This window comes from Hippopotamus amphibius, chromosome 16, assembly GCF_030028045.1.
Source record: "Hippopotamus amphibius kiboko isolate mHipAmp2 chromosome 16, mHipAmp2.hap2, whole genome shotgun sequence".
Classification (NCBI taxonomy): domain Eukaryota; kingdom Metazoa; phylum Chordata; class Mammalia; order Artiodactyla; family Hippopotamidae; genus Hippopotamus; species Hippopotamus amphibius.
This window is the reverse complement of record NC_080201.1, coordinates 55,794,862-55,817,689: the sequence shown is the minus strand read 5'-3', so window position 1 is coordinate 55,817,689 and position 22,828 is coordinate 55,794,862. Positions and strand designations below refer to the sequence as shown.

Sequence of the window (22,828 nt, the reverse complement as noted above, 5' to 3'; positions counted from 1 at the left end):
GTGCTCCTACCCCCCGCTAGGATGCGTTCAGCAGAGAGCGGGAATAGAGGCCCTGGTAGTAGACCCCAGGCTCCCCACCCTCTGCCCCGTAGGCCCCAAATCCCACGTCCAGTTTGGGAGGTGCCGGTGTCTGTTCTGACATCAGGTTGTTGATGGAGAAAGGGTGGTTGAAGTTGTAGGGTGCATCCAGCTTCAGCTCCCCTGGGAGCTCCAGGCCAGTAAAATAGGGTGTGGAGGAAGGGGGTGAGCCGCAGTCCAGAGCCCCCACATCTTCCCCACCCTGGGCCTCAGGCTCGGGGGGTGGAGGCTGGGGCTGCAGCGGAGAGGCAACTGTGGCGGCAGGGGTGGTAGTCGAGGAGGCAGACCCTGCACTGTTCCTGGAGGTGGAGGTTCCGCCGCCCCCTTTCTTCACCTTCTCCTCCAGCTTGAAGCGCTTCTGGCGGCGCAGGTAGCAGCCATTCTCAAACATGTTACCTGAGCTGGGGTGCAGGGCCCAGTAGGAACCCTTGCCCGGCTTGTCTGGGGAGCGCGCCACCTTGACAAAGCAGTCGTTGAAAGAGAGCGAGTGGCGGATGGAGTTCTGCCAGCGCTGCTGGTTCTCCCGGTAGTAGGGGAAGAGGTCCATGATCCACTGGTAGATCTCGCTCAGGGTCAGCATCTTGCCCGGTGCCTGCTGGATGGCCATGGTGATGAGTGAGATGTAGGAATACGGCGGCTTGGCGTGTGCCAGGGGCCGCCGGTACCCTTTCGGCATCTCCTTGCCATGTACCAGCCCTGGTCCTGGGCCCCCGTACCCTGAGCTGCTGCCTCCACCACTGCTGGCACCCAGGCCTGGGAAGGTGGGCCCCAGGGCCGCTGGGGGGGCTGGGGGAGCCAGGGGTCCTGTGGGCAATGGGGAGGCAGGGAGCCCCCCTGGGGGGTAGGGAGAGCTTAGAGGGTTCAGGGTCATGTAGGAGTTGAGGGGGGCCATGGTGGGTACTGGGGTCACTGGAGAGTAGACCTATAGGGAGAGAAAGAGATGGCAAGTGGTTAGTCTCTACTCAGCTGGTAAACAAAGCGTTGTTGGACCCATTGGATGTCCATCTGGCTGGCTGTCTTGCCGCCTCTATGAGTCCCTTCCATCCTTAGCTCTCTGTGTAAATAGCTGTCGCCCAAAATCTCTCTCTTCCCCCTCCTCATGTACCCCCCTCCCTGACCCCGTCCCCCATGCTCCCATGTACTAGGCCTCACGCCTTAAGTGGTTCTCACAGGGTGGTCCAGGACACCCCAGGGAGTCTCTGAGGCCCTTTTTGGGTATCCCTGGGGTCAAAACTATTTTCATATAATGCTAAGATATGACTAGCCTTTTCCACTTTCTCTCATGAGCATACAGTGGAGTTTTCCAGAGGCCACACGACATGGGATGTTGCAACAAACCAAACGCAGATGCAGCTAGGAAAACCCAGCTGTCTTCTACTGAAGCAGACACTAAAGAGATCTGCAAAAATGGAACTGTGCCACTCCTCTCACTAAATGTTTTGATAGTTATTTTAATCAAAATACATTGCTTATACTAACACGTTGCTATTTTAAAATGAATTAATGCTGATTTTAAAGATGCCTCAGTTTTTATTTCTAATGTGGTAACTATTGATCAATATAACCCTGATCAATAAAAGCTGCTTGGGGTCCTCAATAACTTTATGAGTGTAAAGAGGTTCTGAGACAATTAAAAAAAAAAAAAACCCAAAATCAAGAACTACTGATTTATCTAATAATGGAATCTATATGAGTACCCTCTATCCAGCTATCCATCATCTTTTAGGTTATACAATTACAGTTTTTATAGGTCAAAAACATTTGAAAATCAGAAATTACATATTTCCACCTAATATATGTCCTCTATTTATTATATATCATCAGATCTAAGACATCAGTTTGTAAGCTGAGGTATTGTTTTAAGTATCAATAAGAATGGAAAAAAACACTGTCAATTGTAATCCCTAGACACCATTTACTGGAAAAGCCATTCCAGTTTCAGAAATGTTCAAATGGGGGGGAAATGTGCATCTTAGCTCAGTAAAATACGGTAGACATTGCTATGTTTTTGTAACTATACAGTCTCTCAAATATTCCGTATTTATTGGCCACCTACTCTGTGCCAGGCACTGCTCCAGACACTTCACAGCAAAGGTCTGCTTTCATCCTTACAACCACACTATGGGGGAGGCCCTATCATGACACCCATTGTACAGCTGAGCAAGCTGAGGCCCAGAGAGGTTGTCCAGGGGTCACACAGCAAGGGAGGAGAAGAACTGGGATTCTGAATCCAGGCAGTCTGGCTCCAGATCAGCGTTCTGAATCAAGCTGTAAAAGCAGTGACCAAGACAGACTAAAATGCCTGCCCGCAGGGAGCTGTCAGTCTAGCAGGAAGTGAACAAGATAAGCAAGGAAAATAGGAAGCATGGCAGATGGTGATTTCTCTCTTCGGTGTGCATTTATACTTTTCATCCCCTTTTCCATCCTTTCCCTGTCAATCTTCCATCTGCCTGTCTGCCTGAGGGAGGGTGGTCTCATGGCACTGGGGGTGTTGCTGCAGCTTTGGTGGGAGCCACCTCTGCTATGAGTCAGTGTGTCCCATCTCATCCCCTTGTCACTTAAGTGTCTGCACGTCCAAAGGTCCAGAGAGAAAAGGGAATTGCCAGGGTCACTCAGGGAGTCAGGGACAGGTGGTAACTAACCCACGTCTGCGTTCCAGTAGAGAAACTCTCCCCTTTCTCTTTCACGTGTCTGTCCAGGTGGCTCTTTTTCTCCTCTGTCCCTGAATCTCCCTGTTGACTCTGTGTGTATCTGTGCATCTCCTCCCCGGTCTCAGTACCTCTGTACTCCTTACCTCACCCCCTCCCCACGTCTGTCTCTCTCCCCTCTCCATGCTGTCTCCCTCCCCTCTCCATGCTGTCTCCCTTTATCTCTCCCTGTCTCTCTCTCCTCCATCTCTTTCTCTCAGTCCTCTGCCTTTCTTTGCTAGTGACTCTCCCAAACCCCATCTCTCTCTCCCTCTGTCCCCACCTCATCTCTCACATCTCTTTCTCCCTTCCTTGGTGCTCTCTCTCTGTCTCTCTACCCCCACTCCTCTCCCACACACCCCCCCCCCCCCACTTTCTTTCTCCTTCAGCACATCTTTGCATCTCTCTGCTCCTTCCCTCAGCACCACCACCTCCCCAGAAGTCTCACACTGAAATTGGAGCCACAGCTACTCCCCTCCCCTATGCACTGGTCTCCCCCCTGGTTGGCTGGTTCGGGCCCCTCCCCAAGAGTAAGGGAAGAGGGTCCTTCAGAGAGAGGGGAGAAGGTGATGGACTCAGGGGGCTCCACAGAGAGGTCCTAAATCCTTCTACAACCCCCTACATTTCTCCAACTCAGTCAGACTCTCTTGTATCACAGAGGAGGACAGACTGGGACCCCAGAGCCCTCCTTTTCTGGCTCCCCACCCACCCGGAAGTCCTCCTTGAAGTCTGACCTCAAGCGCTCCAGCTGCCCTAATCCACCCTAGGCTTTCACACGCCCCGGGGCTGGGATGAACCCCCAGTGTCCGGGTCTGAACCGGATCTCCCCTGCAAGGGCGGGGCTGAGATTGGGGGGAAGCCCTCAGGGGACCTGCACCCCCACCCCAGGAGGCTGGAATTTCTCCTCTTTCATTTCCTTATTGTCTCTGGAGGAGGGTGTGACAGGGAGCAGAGGGAAGCAGTGTGAAGCCAGAAGCTAGTTTCTAATCCTGGTCCCAGCGTAGGACCTCAAGTGGCCCCCCACACTCCGAGAGGCTTTAGGTTTTCCATCTCTAAAATGTGGCAGCAGTTGGACCAGCTGATCTGTGAAAACTGGAGGTCAGTGGGGATGCCTTAGGGCAATAACTTTCCAGTTCCCTTCCAGAGAGGGAGTCAGCCTGGGGGTGGCATCACCCCAGCAGGTGGGTATGGTGGGCAATAAGCAGTTTGGGGGCCCCCTGAGTTCTCCGTTGCTGAGTGAGTACAGATGTTTCTCCCCGCATTGTTCTGACCCAAGGGGAGGAGGTAGTTCAGTTGGGAAAGCTGAGGAGCCCCCCAGAGAGTATTTCCATTTCCAGCCCTATGTATGTCAACCCTTCCAAAATATGCCCCCAAATGCTAACTATCTCTAGACTGTCCCTAAATTTCAGAGACAATTTCCATATAAACTGTCCCCTAAATGTCAGGCTATGCCCCAAATAATGACTCCTTCAACCTAGACCCCCGCAATTTATTTCTTAAGATATATATGCCTCCAAAACATTGATTTGTAGTTGGTAGCCTTCAATCATGGCCCCAGACTCTGAACGACGCGGGGATCCAGCTGAGATCTCCCACTACCTGGGAGCCTCCACCTCCAGCCTGGTCGCTGCCCTCCCCACCATATAACTGACATCTCCAGCTGCCCTGCCTCCACCTCTCACCACTCCCAATCCCTTCCCTGCCCCACCCCCCGTGCACCTCACACCTCCACAGCCCCAGGACTGGCCCCTCCTGGGCACCTTGCCAAGCCCCACAGGCCTGGGTATCCAGGAGTCCCACCCTACAGCTTCAAACCCCAGACCCAGGACTCAGGCATGCTGGGGCCCTTGTAAACCCCAGATCTTAGTCTCCTTGGAGAACTCAACCATTCCAAGTTCCACACCCCACCTCAAATCCACAGTGCCCTTCCAGGTTATAAACCCAAGTATCCAGACCCCCATAATCCTGTGACTAGGACCACCCCCCTCTATTCACAGTGTTGACTAGAGAGAGAGAGAGAGAGAGCGCGCGCAAGAGAGAGAGAGAGAGCGCGCGCGCTCTAAGGAGGAGTCCTTGCAGCAAGAGGAATGGTAGTTAGACCTGGGGAAGGACTTCCCATCGGCTAGGGTGAGCGAATTAAGATACATCCCCGCCCCCTACTCCAGGGAAGTCTTGTCTGAGATGGGGCTGGTGAGGACATTAGCGATCAGTGGAGATCGCTGGAAGGTGGGGTGGGGGCGGGGGTGGGAGTGCGAAATCTGAAACCCTCCAGGCTCCAACAAGAATCCCTGCTGAGGGTCTCTAATAACAATTAAACCACTGAAGTTCAGCTGGGAGGGGTGCGGGGCATGCGTAGGGAGGCGGGGGTGGGGGGAGCGGGGGTGTGGGGTGGAGACTGACCCCTCCACTGCCAACGCTGTCGCCCACATGCCCTGCTCTCAGAATCGCGACTCTGACTCCGTCTATCTGGCCCCTATCTATCTGAGCGCCAACTCTTAAATCACCTGTTATTTCACACTCCCCAAACCAAGCTTCATTTCTGAACACCTTCATCTCATCCCTGGGCACCAACCCCTATTTCTGACTTTAAGGTAGATCGCAGCCCCTTATCCCGGAACCGCAATTCTTACTTCTACTCCAGAACCCCCATGTTTAACACTAAATTCTAACCCTGAGCTCCCAGCTCTGATTTCCCTTAATGGTGACCTCCCTCTCCCATCGCTTAGTCCCTATATTTTCCCCAATTTTGAACCCCATTTCCTAATCCCCCAGCTCTGTCCCTATCCCGGAGCTCTGAGTCTTAACTTTGGTTTGTTAATTTTAGTTCCTTGTACTTTGGGTCCCTGACACCCAGCCCTCACGTTTAAGCTATGACTTGACCCTCGCCTAAATCTTCCTGACTCCCATCTAAACCCTCACTCCGACTAGCCTGCCTAAACCGCGCTCTCGTGCATTGTCCCCCGTGCCTGGCTCCTACACCTGGTCTCCATGTCTCTAGTTCCTCCGCTCCCCAATTCTATTTAGGGCCCCATATGAGTCCACACCCCGGTCCCTGCCCCCATTTACGCTCGCACCCTGATTCCTGCCCCCCTACTTCCCGCTCCGCCATCCCCGAGGACACACCTCGCCCGCCTCCGGGTAGTAGCTCCACTCGGCCAGGTCATGGGCCTCCATCTTCACCGAGCCCAGCATCCCCCGGGCCTGCACCCCCACCCACCCCCACTCCGGCCCGGGGGGGGGGGAACCGAGCGCTCCGGATCGCTCAGCCGGCGCGGCCCGAGTTCCGACCGGCGCCCGTCCGTCCGACCGCCCAGGGTCCCAGCCGTCCCGGGCGCCGCGGGAGGCGGCCACGCTTTATAGCCGGGACACCCCCCCCCCCACCCCCGCGCCCTCGCCCGCCCTGGGCTCCCCTCCCGCCTCCCCGAGGGCGGTGCGCCCGGGCTGGGGCGCCCCCTGCGGGATTGCGAGGAGACAGACCTCAGGCGCCGGGAGCCGCAGCCCGGGGACGCGAGAACTGGAGATGGCTGCAGAGTGAGGGAGCTGCAGGTGGGAGACATTGCTGATACTAAAAGCCTCGAGGGCCGAACTCTAGGGCCCTTCTATCCAGGGGGTTTCATCATCTCGACAGGAGCAGGCGAAGAGCCAGAGCCCAGCAAGGCTGCCGCGGAAGAAAGTGGGCTCAGAGCCGAGTGGTCTCCACGGGTCCCGATGTGTTACTCTAAGAACCGGTAGGAGATCCTCGAAACCACATTTCCCATTGACTGGAAGACTGAAGCTTCTGATAGTTGGAAATGCTCCATGCTGTGTAAATGGTCAGGACCAAAGGTTGAGGGGATCGGGGCCTCTGCTCAGACCCCGCTGAGGCAACAGACCACCTCCAAGTCCTAGGAGCTTCGCTTTCCCGACTCTCCACTCTCTCTAACACCTGCCGTCCAGGGACCCAGAACCACTGTGAACTCCATTTCCCAGAAGCCTCTACCGCCTCTCTGTCTCCACCCCGTCAAAGGACCACATTTCCCAGGAGGCATGGCGCCCGAGAGCCGGAAATGAAGGGCTGCCCGGGCGTCGTAGGCAGCGAGAGCGGAAGGCCGCTAGCGCTGCAGAAGGTAGGGGCGGGATACTGCGGCAGAGTGGACTCCATTTCCCAGGGACCCTCCGTGAGCGACGCGTGCGCAGTGCCGCGGCGGCGAGCGGAAGATGGCGGTGGCGTCCGTGAAGAGGCGCTGCTGAGGGGGCGCGAGGGGGACGGAGGCCGGAGCCGCGGTGAGAGGGGGGGCGGCGTGGCGGCCCGGGGACGAAGGGAGGAAGGACCCTGAAAGGGCAGGGGTGCTGTCGGGGGGAGTGGGGACGCTGAGAGGAGAAGGGAGCAGTGACGATCGCGATCCCAGTTTCTCCCCCAGCTCTGGACCCTCCAGTGGCTCCCTAGTGCCGTCAGGGCAAAGTTCCAACGTGGCCCCCGTGGCGCCTCCGCCCCGCCGGCCTCGGCTCTGCCTCTTTGCTTGTTCCGCACTTCGCACAGCTGCACTGGCTTGGGGTTCCTCAAACTCGCCATACGCCTTCCCGCCTCAGGCGTTTTGCACATGCCGTCCTCTCTGTCTGCAACATCCTTTTACTCATTCCGTCTGGCTGATTCCCATTCATCTTTCGGGTCTCGGCACCAACGTCATTTCCTCTGCGAAGCCCTCCTTTCCCGCCCTCCGTCCCGAAATCCGCCTGTTAAACGCTCTCATAGGTCTCTGTTCCTTTCCTTCATGTAACTTGGGGCGGAGGGGGGGTCCTCATTTGTTATTGGACCTTTATTTGTGTGGCTCTTTAGTTCTGTCTGTGACCATGAGCTCCACAGGGGCAGGGACCGGGCGTGTGTTGGTCACCTCTGTGTTTCCCAGCACAGCGCGGTCACGCTGAAAACTCCCCGTTAATGTGTAGGGAATGAATGAAAGATACTCGTGGGGCCACTCTGTGTATATGAGGGGAGTCGTCATACTCGCAGGTGGGAGTGGGGCGGTGAGACTCTATAAGAAGTACACCGGGAGGGAAGGGGGAACAATGATTGTTGGTTGGTAATAGCAAAAGTCTGACATCCCAAATGTTTTTTAGGAGGGAGACCGGCAGAGGACAAAAGCAGAGAACAGCCACATAATAAAATATCATGCAACTGTAAAAAGGAATGAGGGCAGGGGGGCAAAAAAGAAATGAGATGTAGAGAATGGGTTCCAGCATTATTAAGTGAAAAACGAAATGGAAGACAGTGTTTATCATGTGCTCTTTTTTACAGAAGAAAAGGATATATACATTAAAAAAAAAAAAAAGAATAAACCAAAAAGTGGAAAAGGAAGGACACAGAAAGTTTGGGTGGATCAATGTATTCTCATCATGAAAAGAGTGGAAAGGTTCATCATGAAAAACTTGATTGTGTTCTGATGGGAAACAGCAGTATACTAGATTGTTGGGTGGCCATGCCCTTTGACTTGCACGAACAGACCTAGCAGCGGAAAGCAGTTCTTTTCAGAGAGGCAGTCCAGCACAGCCACGAGTGGCTGAATTCTGCAGCCCTACTGCTAGGTCTACATCTCACAAGCTGTGACCCTTTGATCAAGTGACTTTACCTCCTTGGACGTCAAATTTCATCATCTGTAAAATGAAAATTAAAAATAGTACTTACCTCAGATAGTTGGTGTTGTGACGCTTATAAGTCACTATGTGTGTTAGAATTGTGCCCGATGCATATTAAATGTTCAATAAATATTAGCTGTTATTTTTCAAGCATTCTAGAGCCAAAGGGTAGGGATACTAAGTCCAGTGATTGTTGAAGCCCTTTGGCATTCACTCAGCAGATTTTTATTGAATACTTACTAGGTGCTAAGCACTGTTCCATGCTGGGGATAGAGAAAGTGAACACGGGGACACACACACAAACACACACACAAACCCAAACACAAACATATATCAGCCTTCATGGATCTTATAAATATGTAGTGTGTTGTTGACAATAAATGCCATGGAGAAAAATAAAGCAGCACAGATGGGGAGGGAGAGGAAATGGAAATTTGAAATAGGATGGTCAGAGAAGACTTCACTGCTGGAATATTTGAGTTGAGACCTGAAGGAAATAGGGAGGGAGTTGTGCCAGTATCTGAGGGGAGGGGTATTCCAGGCAGAAGGAAGAGAAGCACAAAGACTTGGAGGAAGGGGTATGATTGGGGTGATAACAAGGAGGCCAGAGTGACTGTAGCAGAGAGCTGAGGGAAAAAGGAGGGCAGATCACATAAGGTCTTTTAGGTCTTGGTGAGGAGTTGACTTTGACTCTAAGCAAGATGTGGGGGTGACAGGCAACAGGGAGACTAGGAAGGAGGTAGTCATTCATTCAGCAGACACCTGTTAAGTAAACTACTGTGTGCAGTCTATTATGTTTCTTTGAAAAGATGCATCTTTTCCACCCCCCAATTATGAACAATTTGTGCAATAGCCTTCAGATGCTTTCTGTGCACATAAAAACAGGAGCTATACTTACCTCATGTTTACTATGTATGTTAACTCATCTGCTCAGATTAGTCCTGGGAGAGAAACACTGTTACCACCCCTGTTTTGCAGAAGAGGCAGCTGAGACCCAGTCGTTTCTTGCCTCAGGTCATTCTGTGAATACATACACAAACTTGACAAAAGGCAGTTAGATTGTATACATTCTCCTGTGATGCCGCAGACTGTCGCCCTGATCTTTCCATGATGATAATACATTGAGATCCTTTTTCCTTTTTTTTTTTTTTTTTTTTGCTATTTCCTCCCTTTTCTCCTTTTTGGTTTTTCCTTCCAGTTTTTTTTTTTCTTTTTTTTAACATATACACATATTTTCCTTTCTTTTATAAAAAGGGAGGATACAGTAAACATTGTCTTCACTTTGCTTGTTTTTACTTGAAATGTGCTAGAGCCCACTGTTTATCAGTGTATAGAGAGATGTTCCTCATTCCTTTTTTTTCTCCTTCCCTCATTCCTTTTTGTAGTTGTGTAGTATTTTATTATGTGGATGTATCGTAGTTTCTCAGCCAGTCTCCCTGCTTGAGAACACTCGGGTTGGTGATAGTCTCTTGCTATTAGGAATAGTGCTATAATTGATATGTTTCTTTCTTAATTTTGCCAGTGTGACTTTGGGACAGATGCCCAGCCTGCCACCCTGCCTTGTAAAAGACAACTCCATAGTACTCCAGAAAATGGCAGAAACATACTTTATTTAATTAGGCCTTCTCTGATGTATTGACTACTTACTACGTCCAGGATTCTGATTGGTGCTCCTCAGAGCTATGTTTTAGAAAGCTTGCTCTGGTGTCCAGTCCAGAGTACAGCCCAGATGGAGAGACAGGAGGCACTGAGACCAGCGAGGTGGCTGCTGTGTGTTCATTTGTTCAGTCATTCAGCAGATGTTTGTGGTCAGCCTGCTAAGTTTAGGGTACTGAAGGTGAGGCCTGGTACTCCATGAGGTACTACCTCTGAGCTGGGAGACATCAGTCTCCCCCAAATTACAACCCTATGGACACACACAGTCTGATCCAGACGCTGGGAGGGGGAGGGGCTTCGCAAAATCCAACAGGGACCAACAGGCTGGAAAGGAGGATTGAGCCCTTTGCAGGTAGTGGGGTAAAGGTCCAGAGCTTGATCTCTCCTCGTCTCCAGGGAATACGGGGTGGCAGCCATGGCAGGCAGCAGCGGGGACAGTGTCACTCGCCGGAGCGTGGCATCGCAGTTTTTCACACAAGAGGAGGGGCCGGGCATCGATGGCATGACCACATCAGAGAGAGTGAGTATGGAGAGGGGTTTGGAGTGCGGAGGCACAGGCCCTGTGTTTGGGCCATCCACCCCTAGGTGGCAGAACCAAGCGAGTGCTGCAGGGGCTGGGCTGGCAAGGCAAGCAGAGCACCGTCACCTGTCTTTCACCTTCCTTCCAGGTGGTGGATCTCCTGAACCAGGCAGCACTGATCACCAATGATTCCAAGATCACAGTGCTCAAACAGGTGAGGGAAGGGGGTGATGCTGGACTAAGCTGGACAAGGGGAGCCGGCTTGGGAACCTTTGAAAAAGAAGGCACTGGTAATAACACTAGTGTCCACAGTTAAGCACTTGGGATGTGTCTGCCATGGTGACAGTGCTGTACGGCCACACTGTCATTTAATTCTCACAAAAGCTCTATGAGGCAGGGTAATTCCATCCCTGTTTTATAGAGAAAGAAGCAGAGTCTCGGAGCTTAAATTAGCCCAGGGTCACTCTGCTCGGAGCTGGCTGAACTAGAACTTGAATGCTGGATTCAAACTCCAAATTTTATGCTCTCGGTCCTTGTATTTTGTCTCTGTTAGGGTCATATCCAGTGGGAAAGACCTGCAGGTCACCAGACAGTGAAGACCCAGAGTGGGCAGGACTGGGATGGAGGGGCCTAGCAGTGGGGAGTCAGGGAGGGCTTTCAAGAAGAGGAACGTCTGAGCTGAGACCTGGAGGATAAGTAGAGAACCAGGCCAAGTGAGAGAGGGAGAGTATCTTGAGTAGAGGACATAATAGCTTGTACAAAAGCAAAAGAGGACATGGGGAATTAGGGAGGCAGGTGGAGTTCAGAGGCTGGGAGGTCAGATTGCCTGGGTGAGGACCCCAGTTCTACTTGTTTAGCGTGTGGCCTTGGGTAGGCGATTCTACTTCAGCAGTGGAGTGAGGTTTTGATGGGGCCTCCCTCATGGGACGGTTGTCAGGGCTGTTCAGCAGCAGTGCCTTGGGTCGTAGGCACTGAGCTTCTGTGAGAATGTCTTTGGGGAAGGGCTTATTCCCAAAACGCTGGCAGATATGAGGGCCTCAGGAAATGACAGCCATTTCTCACTGTCATAAAATGCCTGCTGAATTGTGGCAGTTGAGTGGGGCGTAGAAACAGAAGGAGAGTGGAGAGAATTGCTGAATGAGCCTCAGGAAGGTAGGAGTCCTGCAGCACTTCCCTCTTTTCTTTAGCCTTCACCTGTGTCACGTACTCACTATCCACCAGGACCTGTGCTTTGTAGCATCTTCTTATTGAAGCCTCACGACAGCCCTATAAGTTGTTGTTTACGATTCCCATTTTACAGAAGAACAAACTGAGACTCAGGGGAAGCCACTTGCATAGGCCATGGTAGGAGTGGCAGAGCCAGGATTTGAACTAAGTGTCTGCTGCCTACCCCCATGCTGTTTTCTCCTACACGTTCCTATCTGCACTGATTGGACCCTGGTTTTATATGTGTATTCCTCCTCCCCATCCCCAATCTCCTTCCAGGTCCAGGAACTGATCATCAACAAAGATCCCACACTACTGGACAACTTCCTGGATGTGAGTGGCCAACAGAAGAGAAAGGGTGTGGGTGTAGGGGTAAGGGAATAGATCCTGGTGCGACTCTGACCCACCTTCTTCCTGACCTTGGCAGGAGATCATCGCTTTCCAAGCAGACAAGTCCATCGAAGTGCGCAAATTTGTCATCGGCTTCATTGAGGAGGCATGGTATGGAGCAGTGCAGGGAGCCCCTGGGAGCACCCCTGCTGGAGTCAGCCTCTTTGGCTCCTGGCCTGGCCCTGGCTGAGAGTCTTGCCATCTGCTTCCCAGACCTATTCTCCCTCCCATGTGCAGCGATTCCCTAGCAAATATTTAATAAGGTCGAAATCTTGAACTCATCCACAATTCCTCTACTTCTCCCACACTTCACATCTACATCATCAGTAAGGACTGTTGGCTCTACCTTCAAACTATAAACATCTGACTGTTTTTCAACCACTTCCTTTACTGTACTAAAAACTTTACATACTTTGTTATTTGATCCTCAGAATAACATTGCGGATTATTTGTTTGCCCCATTTAACTGAAGACAGAACTGTGACTCAGAGAGGTGAAGTGAGTTTCTTAAGGTCACACAGCCAGTATGTGGCAGTGCTGGGATTTTAACCCGTGTCCAGAACACCATTGCCCAAATTCTCAATCTCCACCTTTTACTGGGAGAATTTGTTTTTTTCAATTGAGGTATAGTCAGTTTATAATATTATGTTAGTTTCAGGTATACACAGTGATTCAGATTTTTTATACATTATATTCCACTTAAAGTTATTGTAAAATGCTGGCTATATTCCCTGTGCTATACAATATATTCTTGTGGCTTATGTATTTTATACATAGTAGTTTGCACCTCTTAATCCTCCTACCCCTATCTCTCCCCTCCTCCCTTCCCTCTCCCCATTGGTAACCACTAGTTTTGTCCTTTTTTTTTTTTTTTTTTGAGGTATAGTTGATTTACAATATTATTTTAACTTCAGGTATACAACATAGTGTTTCAAAATTTTTATAGATTATTATTGGGACAGTTTATGGTAAGTTTTCTGAGTTTGCCAAAAAACTTTTTGTTCAACAGATATGTATCACGTAACTGCTCTGTGCCAGGCATTTGTGTCAGGCTGTAGGAATATAGCAGTGAATAAAAACAGGTATCGTTCCTGCCTTCATGTTGCTTACGGTTGTTTCATATTTTTGACTACTTAGCTTAGTATTTAATTTGGGATTGTAACATGTTATGAAAATTCACATTCTGAGCTCTAGGTGTAGCCTTGAATTTATTTATTCACTGAGCAAATATTTATTGAAGGCCTTTCATTCTTTCCTTCAACAAAAAATAAGACTGCTAGCACTCAGGCTGGAAAGGGTCCCCCACTTTGAGAGCCCTCAGACTTAGGCAAACAAATTAGTAAACAAAACCAGTGATTACATAAAGCAAAGTGCTTTAAAGTAATAATGGCTAATATTTATCGAATGCTTTCTGTACTGAAAAGTTTACATGTATTGTTGCAATTTTCACAAGCTTTGAGGTAGGAACTATTATTCTAAATGAGCCAAATTGCTTGTCCAGATTGACACAGTTGTCTGGCTCTGCTGCCTTTTATGTGAACAGCACGGCCCTAATAATACAAAACAGTGGGGGTTGCAGAGGACCAACCTAGACAGCATTCGGGGGCAGCTATGTCTGAAGGTGCCAAGCATTGTTCTCAGCTTCCAGATGTGCTGTCAAGACAAGTCAGGTGCCTCCCTCCATTCCAGTCGCCTGATCCTTTTTCTTCCATCCCCCAGCAAGAGAGACATTGAGTTACTGCTGAAACTGATCGCGAACCTCAACATGCTCTTGAGAGATGAGAATGTGAATGTGGTGAAGAAGGCCATCCTCACCATGACCCAGCTCTACAAGGTGGCCCTGCAGGTAAGAGCTCCCTCCCCACCTGGGGCCGTCCCAGCCTGACAGGTCTCATTTACAGACTCACCTGTTAGAGTTCAAAACCAGCATCAGATCAAATTCTTTATGAGCAAGACGTGCTGTTGATCTTTAGGAACAGACAACAAGAGGTTCTAATGTCTAATGGTCAGGGAGTTGCCACTAACCCATCCTTCCTTCCATCTGTCCATTCATCTATGCATTCAACAGACATTCCCTGAGGACCTCCTTTGTGACCAAGATGGGCCAGTCAGGTCCACACTGTGGTGTGATGTACATTAACATTAATGAAAGGAATGAATCCATTCAGTCTCTGCCACCACCTCCTGAGGTCAGCTTTGCTATTCCTTTGGCCTCCTTAAGATCTGAGCCTTCATCACTCTGGGTTGTCACTATTTGTGAACCTCATGCGGGCAGGACCAGACCTGGCTTGGCCACCACTGGGTCCTGTCCCCCGCATCACCCAGCGCAGGGCCAGGGACAGAGTTGTAAGTCAGTGACCATTTCCCCAGTGCACGGGTTCATCATCATTTACGGGTCTCTGGGTGGTGGTGGAGTTGGTGACTGATGTCTTGTCCCCCTCTGTCTTTCCATCTGTCCATCCCTCCCTGGCCCACTCGCAGTGGATGGTGAAGTCACGGGTGATCAGCGAGCTCCAGGAGGCCTGCTGGGATATGGTGTCTGCCATGGCTGGGGACATCATCTTGCTGTTGGACTCTGACAATGACGGCATCCGTACCCATGCCATCAAGTTTGTGGAGGGCCTCATTGTCACCCTGTCGCCCCGCATGGCTGACTCGGAGGTGCCCCGACGCCAGGAGCATGACATTAGCCTGGACCGCATCCCTCGTGACCATCCCTATATCCAGCACAGTGAGTGCCACCTGTCAGCTGGTGCCACCTGCCAGTCACTGCACTGGCTCCCTTCCTCCTCCTTCTCCCCCCAACCCCACTTTTTTTTTCTTGGTTTTCATTTCTGAAGTCAGTTTAATACCATTTAATACAGGGCTTAAGAGCCCTGATGCTAGGTTCAAATCTCAGTGTTACCACTTACTCATGTGAGCTTGGGCAAGTTACTTCTCTCTCAATTTTATCTTCTTTTTGTAAAATGGAGGTGATAGTAGTACCCCTCACAGGTTTGTAGTGAGGTTCCATGAGGATGTGAGCACTGAGTAGTAAATGCCAGCTAGTTTTCTAGTTTTTCTAATTGCAGACTATAAAAGCAGTGCATGCATGTGGTGGAAGTGTCAAGCAATACATTTAGAGAGGTGGAAAGGGAACATACCCCCTCCCCCAGTCCTGCTTCCCAGAGATGAATACCGCTAAGACTGTTGCTTTCTTTTAGACCTTTTCTATGCAGAGATAGATATTTGTATGTATATATTCATAGTTTCTGTGTCTGTTGGCTTTTTTGTTTACAGAAAGCAGGGCCGTGCTGTATACTTTCAGCTGAGAGGCATTAGCGTGTAGTGGCTTGTGTTTGAATCTCTGCTCTACCATTGAGTAACCGACCTATTCTCTCTGAGCCTGTTTCTTCATTGGTAGATCGGGGGCCATTATTTTGGTGTCTACTTTACGGTGTAGGTGTGAGCGTTTGGTGAGTTAACATGGCTGGCATTGTAAGCATTCCACAAATGTTAGCTCTTCGTATATATTGTTTGACAGCCTTTTGAACTCAACAAAATCATCCTAAGTTACGTCTCTTCCTGGCAATATCATGTTCAGATGCTACAAAATATTCTGTAGTATGGTTACATCCCATTCTGGTTTTTATTCACTATTTCAAATAATGTGGCATCCAGTATGTTCTCACATAAGAAATGTCAAGAAAGATACCTATCACAGTTGTTGAGAGTTAACTTTTGGTGACTGGATCAAGAAGCATGGTAGTAAAAAGGACTTTGAGTTCCTTGTCTGTGTGTACACACGTACACATATTCAAAGTTTTACGTCATCGTAGTTCAGACAGTCAGATTCCTTATAGTTGGATGTTTTAAATTATTTCTACTTTTTCACTATTGCAAGCCCATACTTTGAGCATCGTCTCTAAATTTTTATACTCATTAATAGTCAGCCTTATAGTCAGACTTGTCATCCACTAAGTTTTCTGTGTTTTTTCAGCCATTCACAGCCATCCACGTACGAGGACCTTTCTCCTTTTGGCCCTAAAGGCTGCTCTCTCTGGAGGCCAGGGAGAAAGGGCCCTACTAACTGGTTCTCTTCTCTCCTCATTAGGTGTGCTGTGGGAAGAAGGCAAGGCAGCCTTGGAGCAGCTGCTCAAGTTCATGGTGCACCCCGCTATCTCCTCCATCAACCTGACCACAGCCCTGGGCTCCCTCGCCAATATTGCCCGCCAGAGGCCCATGTTCATGTCTGAGGTGATTCAGGCCTATGAGACCCTGCATGGTAGGTTGGTCCCCTCCCCCTCCCCATCCCCTGTCCACAGACCAGTCTCCTCTTTTCTGAAGAAATGTGAGCTAGGTAGCGGACCCCAAGGGAGTCATCATCAATTTAGTAGGCTGTGGACACAAGGAAGGATTCTTTAGATTAGACGTGTAGGTTTCGGTGGTTGCATGTGACAGAAACTTGGTTCAAAGCTGTTTGTTTGTTTGTTTAACTTAATTTTATTTATTTATTTATTTATTTTGGCTGTGTTGGGTCTTCGTTGCTGCACGCAGGCTTTCTCTAGTTGTGGCAAGTGGGGCTCCTCTTCATTGTGCGTGGGCTTCTCATTGCAGTGGCTTCTCTTGTTGCAAAGCACAGGCTCTAGGCACATGGGCTTCAATAGTTGCGGCACGCGGGCTCAGTAGTTGTGGTTTGCAGGCTCTAGAGAGCAGGCTCAGTAGTTGTGGTGTACAGGCTTAACTACTCCACGGCATGTGGGATCTTCCCTGACCAGGGATCGAACCTGTGTCGCCTGCATTGGCAGGCAGATTCTCAACCACTGCGCCACTGGGGAAGTCCCTCAAAGCTGGTTTTAATATTGAGGTATGTGTGGGTGAAATGACCTGGTGTCTGTGAAGTACTTTAAAGTATTCCAGCTCTTCCCCTCTTTCCCCTAAACGGCAGGGAGGATAGATGTGCCAAGATCAGCAAAATATCAATGGGTATATGGTGATTCATTATACTGTTTCCTCTATTTCTGTGCATGTGTGAAAACTGAAAAGTTTGGGGTTGAGGCACGAGTGTGTGCAGATCATGAATCCCTCTCCATTGCCTGGCTCTTACGTGTCTCTTTCCTTGGGGTAGCAAAGATGGCCCCCGGTTGTTCCAGGCTTCCATTCCATCTACTTGGCAACACCATGGGAAAGAGAATGTCACCTGTCCAATCATACCAGCAAAGCTCCAAGGGCTCTTTGTTTCTGATTGGCCAAGAAGACATTGTGAGCCTATCTCTGAACCAATCACAATGGCCAAGGGATTGCCCTGTTCTTACTGGCCCTGAGTCTCTTGCCCACTTGGACTGAGAATGGAGCCGGGGTGGTTCCCTCAAAGGAAAGTGGGAGTGTTGTTGGCTGAGGAAGTGGGAAAGGATGCTGCTGGGCAGGCAGACTTACAGGCATCCTCTTTCTCTCTGGAACAGGGGAGGCATACTTGTCAAGGTGATTGTTAGACATTAGAAAGTCATTCTGGTGTCAGATCAATGATGAACTGTTGTGGCAGTTTGGTTGGGACTGTTCTGGAGGTGATTATAGCCTTCCCCAGGGCAAGCGTGTTGGAATTTCGAGACCAGAGATGGAGGGAGATGAGACTTTATGTTTAATAAAAGGGAGGGTGAGTTTTCTCTTTGTTCTGAGGTTGACTAATACTCAAGGAGACCTCTCAAGGGTTTTGAGTATCAGCTTGTACAGGGCGAGGGCCACGCAGTAGATCTGAGAGCGAAGAAACTTTTCTAGGAGATGCCTGCCACCGCTGCCCAAGCTGGGGCTTGGGAAGTGAGGCTCTCAGGGCCCCGTGAGCTCTGTCCACAGCATGAAGTTCTTGCTACTTTCCTCACAGCCAACCTGCCCCCAACGCTGGCCAAATCTCAGGTGAGCAGCGTGCGTAAGAACCTCAAGTTGCACCTGTTGAGTGTGCTGAAGCATCCAGCTTCCTTGGAGTTCCAGGCTCAGATCACCACCCTGCTGGTAGACCTGGGCACGCCACAGGCTGAGATCGCCCGCAACATGCCCAGCGGCAAGGATGCCCGCAAGCGGCCCCGAGACGACTCAGATTCCACGCTCAAGAAGATGAAGCTGGGTGAGCTGAGGAGCCGAGTGAGGCCTGGCAAGAGGTGGTGGCAGGGACTGACCATGTTCAAAATGTCTAATTATTTCCAGGAAACTGTAAGCTTAGTTTACATTATAAATTATGTTGTATAAATATGACATGTAACAAGTAATATCAAAGTAAAGTTATTAAACAATATAATATACCTAAAAGGAGTTATGAATTACTTAACTTGTGCAGAAAGGAATAAAATGAAAATAGCCTCCCTTTCATCCTTCTCCCCCAAAGTAAGCACTGCGCAAGTACTAACACTTGGGTTTTTCAGAAATGCCTTGTATATATAGAGTTCTCCTTTCCTGTGTTTCATTTATAAAACGAGTCTCTTTTTTTGTTCTGCTTTTTTTTCTTTTTTTTTTTTTTTTTGGCACACGGGCTTAGTTGCTCCGCGGCATGTGGGATCCTCCTAGAGCAGGGATCGAACCCGTGTTCTCTGCATTGGCAGGCGGATTCTCAACCACTGCGCCACCTAGGAAGCCGCGAGTCTCTTTTTGAAGTAATTTTTTTTTTTTGTCTGTGCTGTGCGGCATGTGGGATCTTAGTTCCCCAACCAGGAATTGAACCGCATGCCCCCTGTAGTGGAAGTGCGAGGTCTTAACCACTGGACTGCCAGGGAAGTCGCTGAAGTAATTTTTTAATGGTTGTATTATATATCAATAGTGTTGACCATGGCAGCCTTCCTTACTGTAAAAAGAAAATTTTCAAATCGCTCATGTTTGTTTCTAGAACATTTAGGAAAGAATCAAGTTTTGGACTTCCCTGGCACTCCAGTGGTTGAGACTCTGCGCTTCCACTGAAGAGGGTGTGGGTTCGATCCTTAGTTCAGGAACTGGGATCCGATGGTGCAGCCAAAAAAACAAAGAGAGAAGATCGAGGTTTTTGTTTGTTTTGTTTGTTTGTTTGTTTCACTTTGAAAAATAACTTATTTTGATATAAGGAGTGAGGTGGGATCTATTTTTCTCCCCCTAATTAAGCATACAAAGCAGAGCGTTCTATACTTTATTTGTTAAGTAATTATCTTGGCATTCTTTCTGTATCTGCACATAGAAATCTGTTGCATCCTTGTAATGGTGGCATAACAGTCTGCAGGGCACATGGACCGCTTTAACCAGTCCCTCTGTTGATGGACATTTTATTTGTGTCCATTTTTTTAAAGTATGAAGATTGCTGTAGTGTAACAGTCTTGCGTGTGTGTCCAGTCATGGGACAAGTTCCCCGTGGTGGGATGGGTAGGGCAAAGGGCTTGTACATTTATTATTTGCCAACCCATTTTATTTATCTCTTGTACTTTAAACTTTTCATTTTGAAATAATTTTGAACTTGCAGATAAGTTACAAGAATAGTACCGAAGCCTCCTGTGCACCCTTCACAAGGTGGGGGTCACATATACCATTTAGTTGTCACATCCTTCGAGTCTCCCAAATGATTTCTTCAGCCTTCTTCTTAGTCAGAGTGATGACCGCCAGATTTCTCTAGTGTAAAGTACCTTTTTTCCCTTTGTAAATAATGAGAGAGGTACTTGAAACTGTGTGAAATACTAGTTCCTCTTCACACTCTGGGTGGTTTTGGCATCCACTAATGATTGGTGCCTGCATCTGTTATTACTGTGATGGTTATAAAAAGGTTTCTCTCTACATTTATTGCTTGGCATTTTGCTGTAAGGAAGAGCTCTCGTTTCTTCTCCCTACTTTATTATTAGTGTGGGCTTGTGGATTCTTATTTATTCTCTGAGTTATAATGCATTACTGTTGTTATTCATTTTGCTGCTCAAATTGCCTCATATTTAGCAGCGGGAGCCTTTGAGCTGGCTTCTGTATGTTCCTTTAATGTGTCCTGTAAGTTTTTTTGAGCGTTTCTTATTTTCTGGCATAACAAGATGTTCTAGACTCATCTTGTACTTTCCTTACCCCAGCCTCCAATCAGCCATTTCTCTAAGGAGCCGTGGTTTCTTTTAAGTAAGGAATAGTTTCAGAAATCAAGATCTGAGTACTGGATTTGTCCATTACTGCTGGGTGCATTTGCATTCTCTCTCTTCCTTTTTTTTCTTTTTTTGGTCACATGGTGTGGCATGTGGGATCCCAGTTTCCTGACCAGGGAGCAAACCCGTGCCCCCTGCTGTGGAAGTGTGGAGTCCTAACCACTGGCCCACCAGGGAGGTCCCTAAATTCTTGATAGCAGTTTTCCAAAAAAATCACACCCGTGTATACAACCCCAGCCGTGTGTGAGTGCCAGTTACCCCACTCTTACCGGCCCTGGACATCTGTAAACTCTCTGGGGGTATAAATGGTGTCCTAGGTTTAAACTTGCTTTTTTGCATGTGGTGGAGTCAGGCTGCACGTTGTTTTACATTTCTTAGCTATTTGCATTTCTGTGAAGTGCCCATTTTATTGGGTTGTTCGGCCTTTTGTAATTGCATTGTATGTGCCCTTGGTTAGTGCAGGGTATCAGCTCTTTGTTACTTGTGTTACAAACTTGAAGAGACTGCATAACATTTCATCATATTTTTGGCGTAATCTATTTAAGTCATCACTCTGTTGAACATTCCAGCTTTTCCACTTTTATAAATACAGCTTCAGGGAACATCTTTGTGCACAAAGCTTTTTCTCTAAGGCTCTCATTAATTAGTTTTTCCTCTTGAGCTAGAACCGCTGTACTTGTATTCACCCAGCCTGTTATTGATGGAAGTTGTGTGCCATGTCTGTACCGTCAGTGTCGCAGTGAGTTCTCAGTGCATTTTACCTTAGCTGTATCTGTGAGTAAGCCTTTAGGGTAGATATCTAAAAGTGGAATTGCTATGTCGAAGAAGTGTGCACATTTAAAATTTGGACCTGCTATCAAACTGCCCTTCCAAAAGGTCATACCAGTTTACATTTCCACAGTCCATACCCCTGCTAACAACTGTCACTAACCTTTTCATTTTTTGTCAATCATATAGGCAAAGTTGCTGTCTTATTAGGGTGTTTTTACATTCTCCTGATGCCTGGTGAGGTTGAGCACTGTTTCAAAGATAGGTGTTTTTAAACAATAAAGCTCTGTGAACTTATTAGTTAACCTTTTGTCTTTTTGGAGCTTAGTGTGATCAGTGAGCTGGTATGGCTTATTCCCATTTCCCAGATGAGGAGAATTGAGGCCTAGAGAGAGGCAGGTAGTTCCCCAGGGTCAGATGGCACAAAGGTCTTTGCTGCACTGCTCTTATTTGCTGAGGCCTCTTGGAGGCAGGGACCACTGGGGGTGCCTGGGAGGAGGGAAGGGCCTGCTACCCTCTCTAGAGCCAGCATCTGGTCTCCTTCTCTATCCCAGAGCCCAACCTGGGGGAAGACGATGAAGACAAGGACTTGGAGCCAGGCCCCTCAGGGACCTCAAAGGCCTCAGCCCAGATCTCGGGCCAGTCAGACACAGACATCACGGCCGAGTTCCTACAGCCTCTGCTGACGCCCGACAACGTGGCCAATCTGGTGAGGACGGGTGGCGGTCATTTCCCACAAGGCAGGGAGGAAGGGTCTCTAGTCTTTTCCCTGCCCCTCCGCTCCATGCTGCCCACCTTTTCCAGACGACACCAGGCCTGAAATACTTTTCTATTTTCAATGTTGGGAGGGTACAGTCCAGTGGGCTTCCTCACCTGGGATGGACCTTTTCTTGAATGATCTTTACTCTTTAAGGAGGTCACTTGTCACCCCGCCCCAGTAGTCCCTCTTTGGGTTTTCTGAGTCTCCATCTAGACCCACGCACTCTCACTCTCGCCTCTCCTTTTCAGGGAGGGTCTGTTAACTGGAGAGTGAGCCGCATGTCTTGTTTGCTAAGTGGTGTGGGATTGGCATTAGTAGGGTGGGATGACCAGTGTTTTCTTTGGATTTTCAAAGATGTCCTGCTTCAAAGTGGAAGAACCACTGTTTTTGAGTTGATTGTGGCTGGGGCGGGGGGGGGGGGGGGGGGGAGGTGTCTCCATCAGTCCTCCGGCTGTAGCAGCACTGAGACCTTGCTATTGGGTGCTCATGGAGGATACCTCTTCCCATGCTTCATAGCAGTCACCATCAACTTTCCCTTCTCTCTGTCTGGAGGCCCTAAGGGGCTTCGTTGTTGGGTGACTGGGGTGGCGAGGAGTTTTCTCTCAGAGCTCTTTGGTGAGCTCCAGGCCTGGGTATACAGCTGCCTCTTGCATCTTTCTCTCCTTGGGTGTTTCATAGGCACCTCAGACTCAACATGTCAGAACTAAACTTGTGAAATCTCTCCCCCTACTCCTCTGCAAGCCCATGGCCTCTCCTGTGTTCTTGGCACACATGCCTCTCATCCCCATGCCAGAAACTTGGGAGTTAAACTCTTCACCTCTCCCTCACCCCCAGTCCTTCCCTTCTCCATCCCCATGGCCCCTGCCCTGTCCAGTCCCCGCCCTCTTCACATAGAGCGCCACCTGCTCCGTCCCTGACTCTGCCTCCCACTCCCCCTGCGGCAGCCAGAGGCATCTTTGTAAAGTGCAAGTCGTGATGCTTCCCTGCCCAAATCCCTGCCAGGCCTCTCTGTTTCCTTCCAGATAAAACTTAAATTCAACTTGCCTTA

General features: G+C 49.2%; 2 protein-coding genes across 3 annotated transcripts in view; one reads left to right on the top strand and one right to left on the bottom strand.

The window, feature by feature from the left end:
• SYMPK (symplekin scaffold protein) overlaps positions 1-22,828 on the top strand; it is a 49,048-nt gene that overhangs the window by 8,248 nt on the left and 17,972 nt on the right. Inside the window, exons 1-10 of one of the 2 annotated variants that reach the window (XM_057710939.1) lie at positions 6,934-7,028; positions 10,431-10,554; positions 10,703-10,768; positions 12,040-12,093; positions 12,188-12,261; positions 13,870-13,996; positions 14,632-14,881; positions 16,244-16,414; positions 18,008-18,247; positions 21,575-21,729. In XM_057710939.1, the coding sequence (XP_057566922.1) occupies positions 10,450-10,554; positions 10,703-10,768; positions 12,040-12,093; positions 12,188-12,261; positions 13,870-13,996; positions 14,632-14,881; positions 16,244-16,414; positions 18,008-18,247; positions 21,575-21,729 (1,242 nt within the window). In that variant the 5' untranslated portion in view covers positions 6,934-7,028; positions 10,431-10,449. Of the gene's footprint in view, positions 1-6,933; positions 7,029-10,430; positions 10,555-10,702; positions 10,769-12,039; positions 12,094-12,187; positions 12,262-13,869; positions 13,997-14,631; positions 14,882-16,243; positions 16,415-18,007; positions 18,248-21,574; positions 21,730-22,828 lie in introns of those variants that run through there. The other variant, XM_057710940.1, reaches the window with a different exon arrangement.
• On the bottom strand, positions 17-5,957 carry FOXA3 (forkhead box A3). Its single transcript, XM_057710942.1, has 2 exons — positions 5,889-5,957; positions 17-1,000 (listed from the first exon to the last, which is right to left on the bottom strand). Exons 1-2 carry the CDS (start codon positions 5,955-5,957, stop codon positions 17-19), a joined length of 1,053 nt encoding a protein of 350 aa, XP_057566925.1.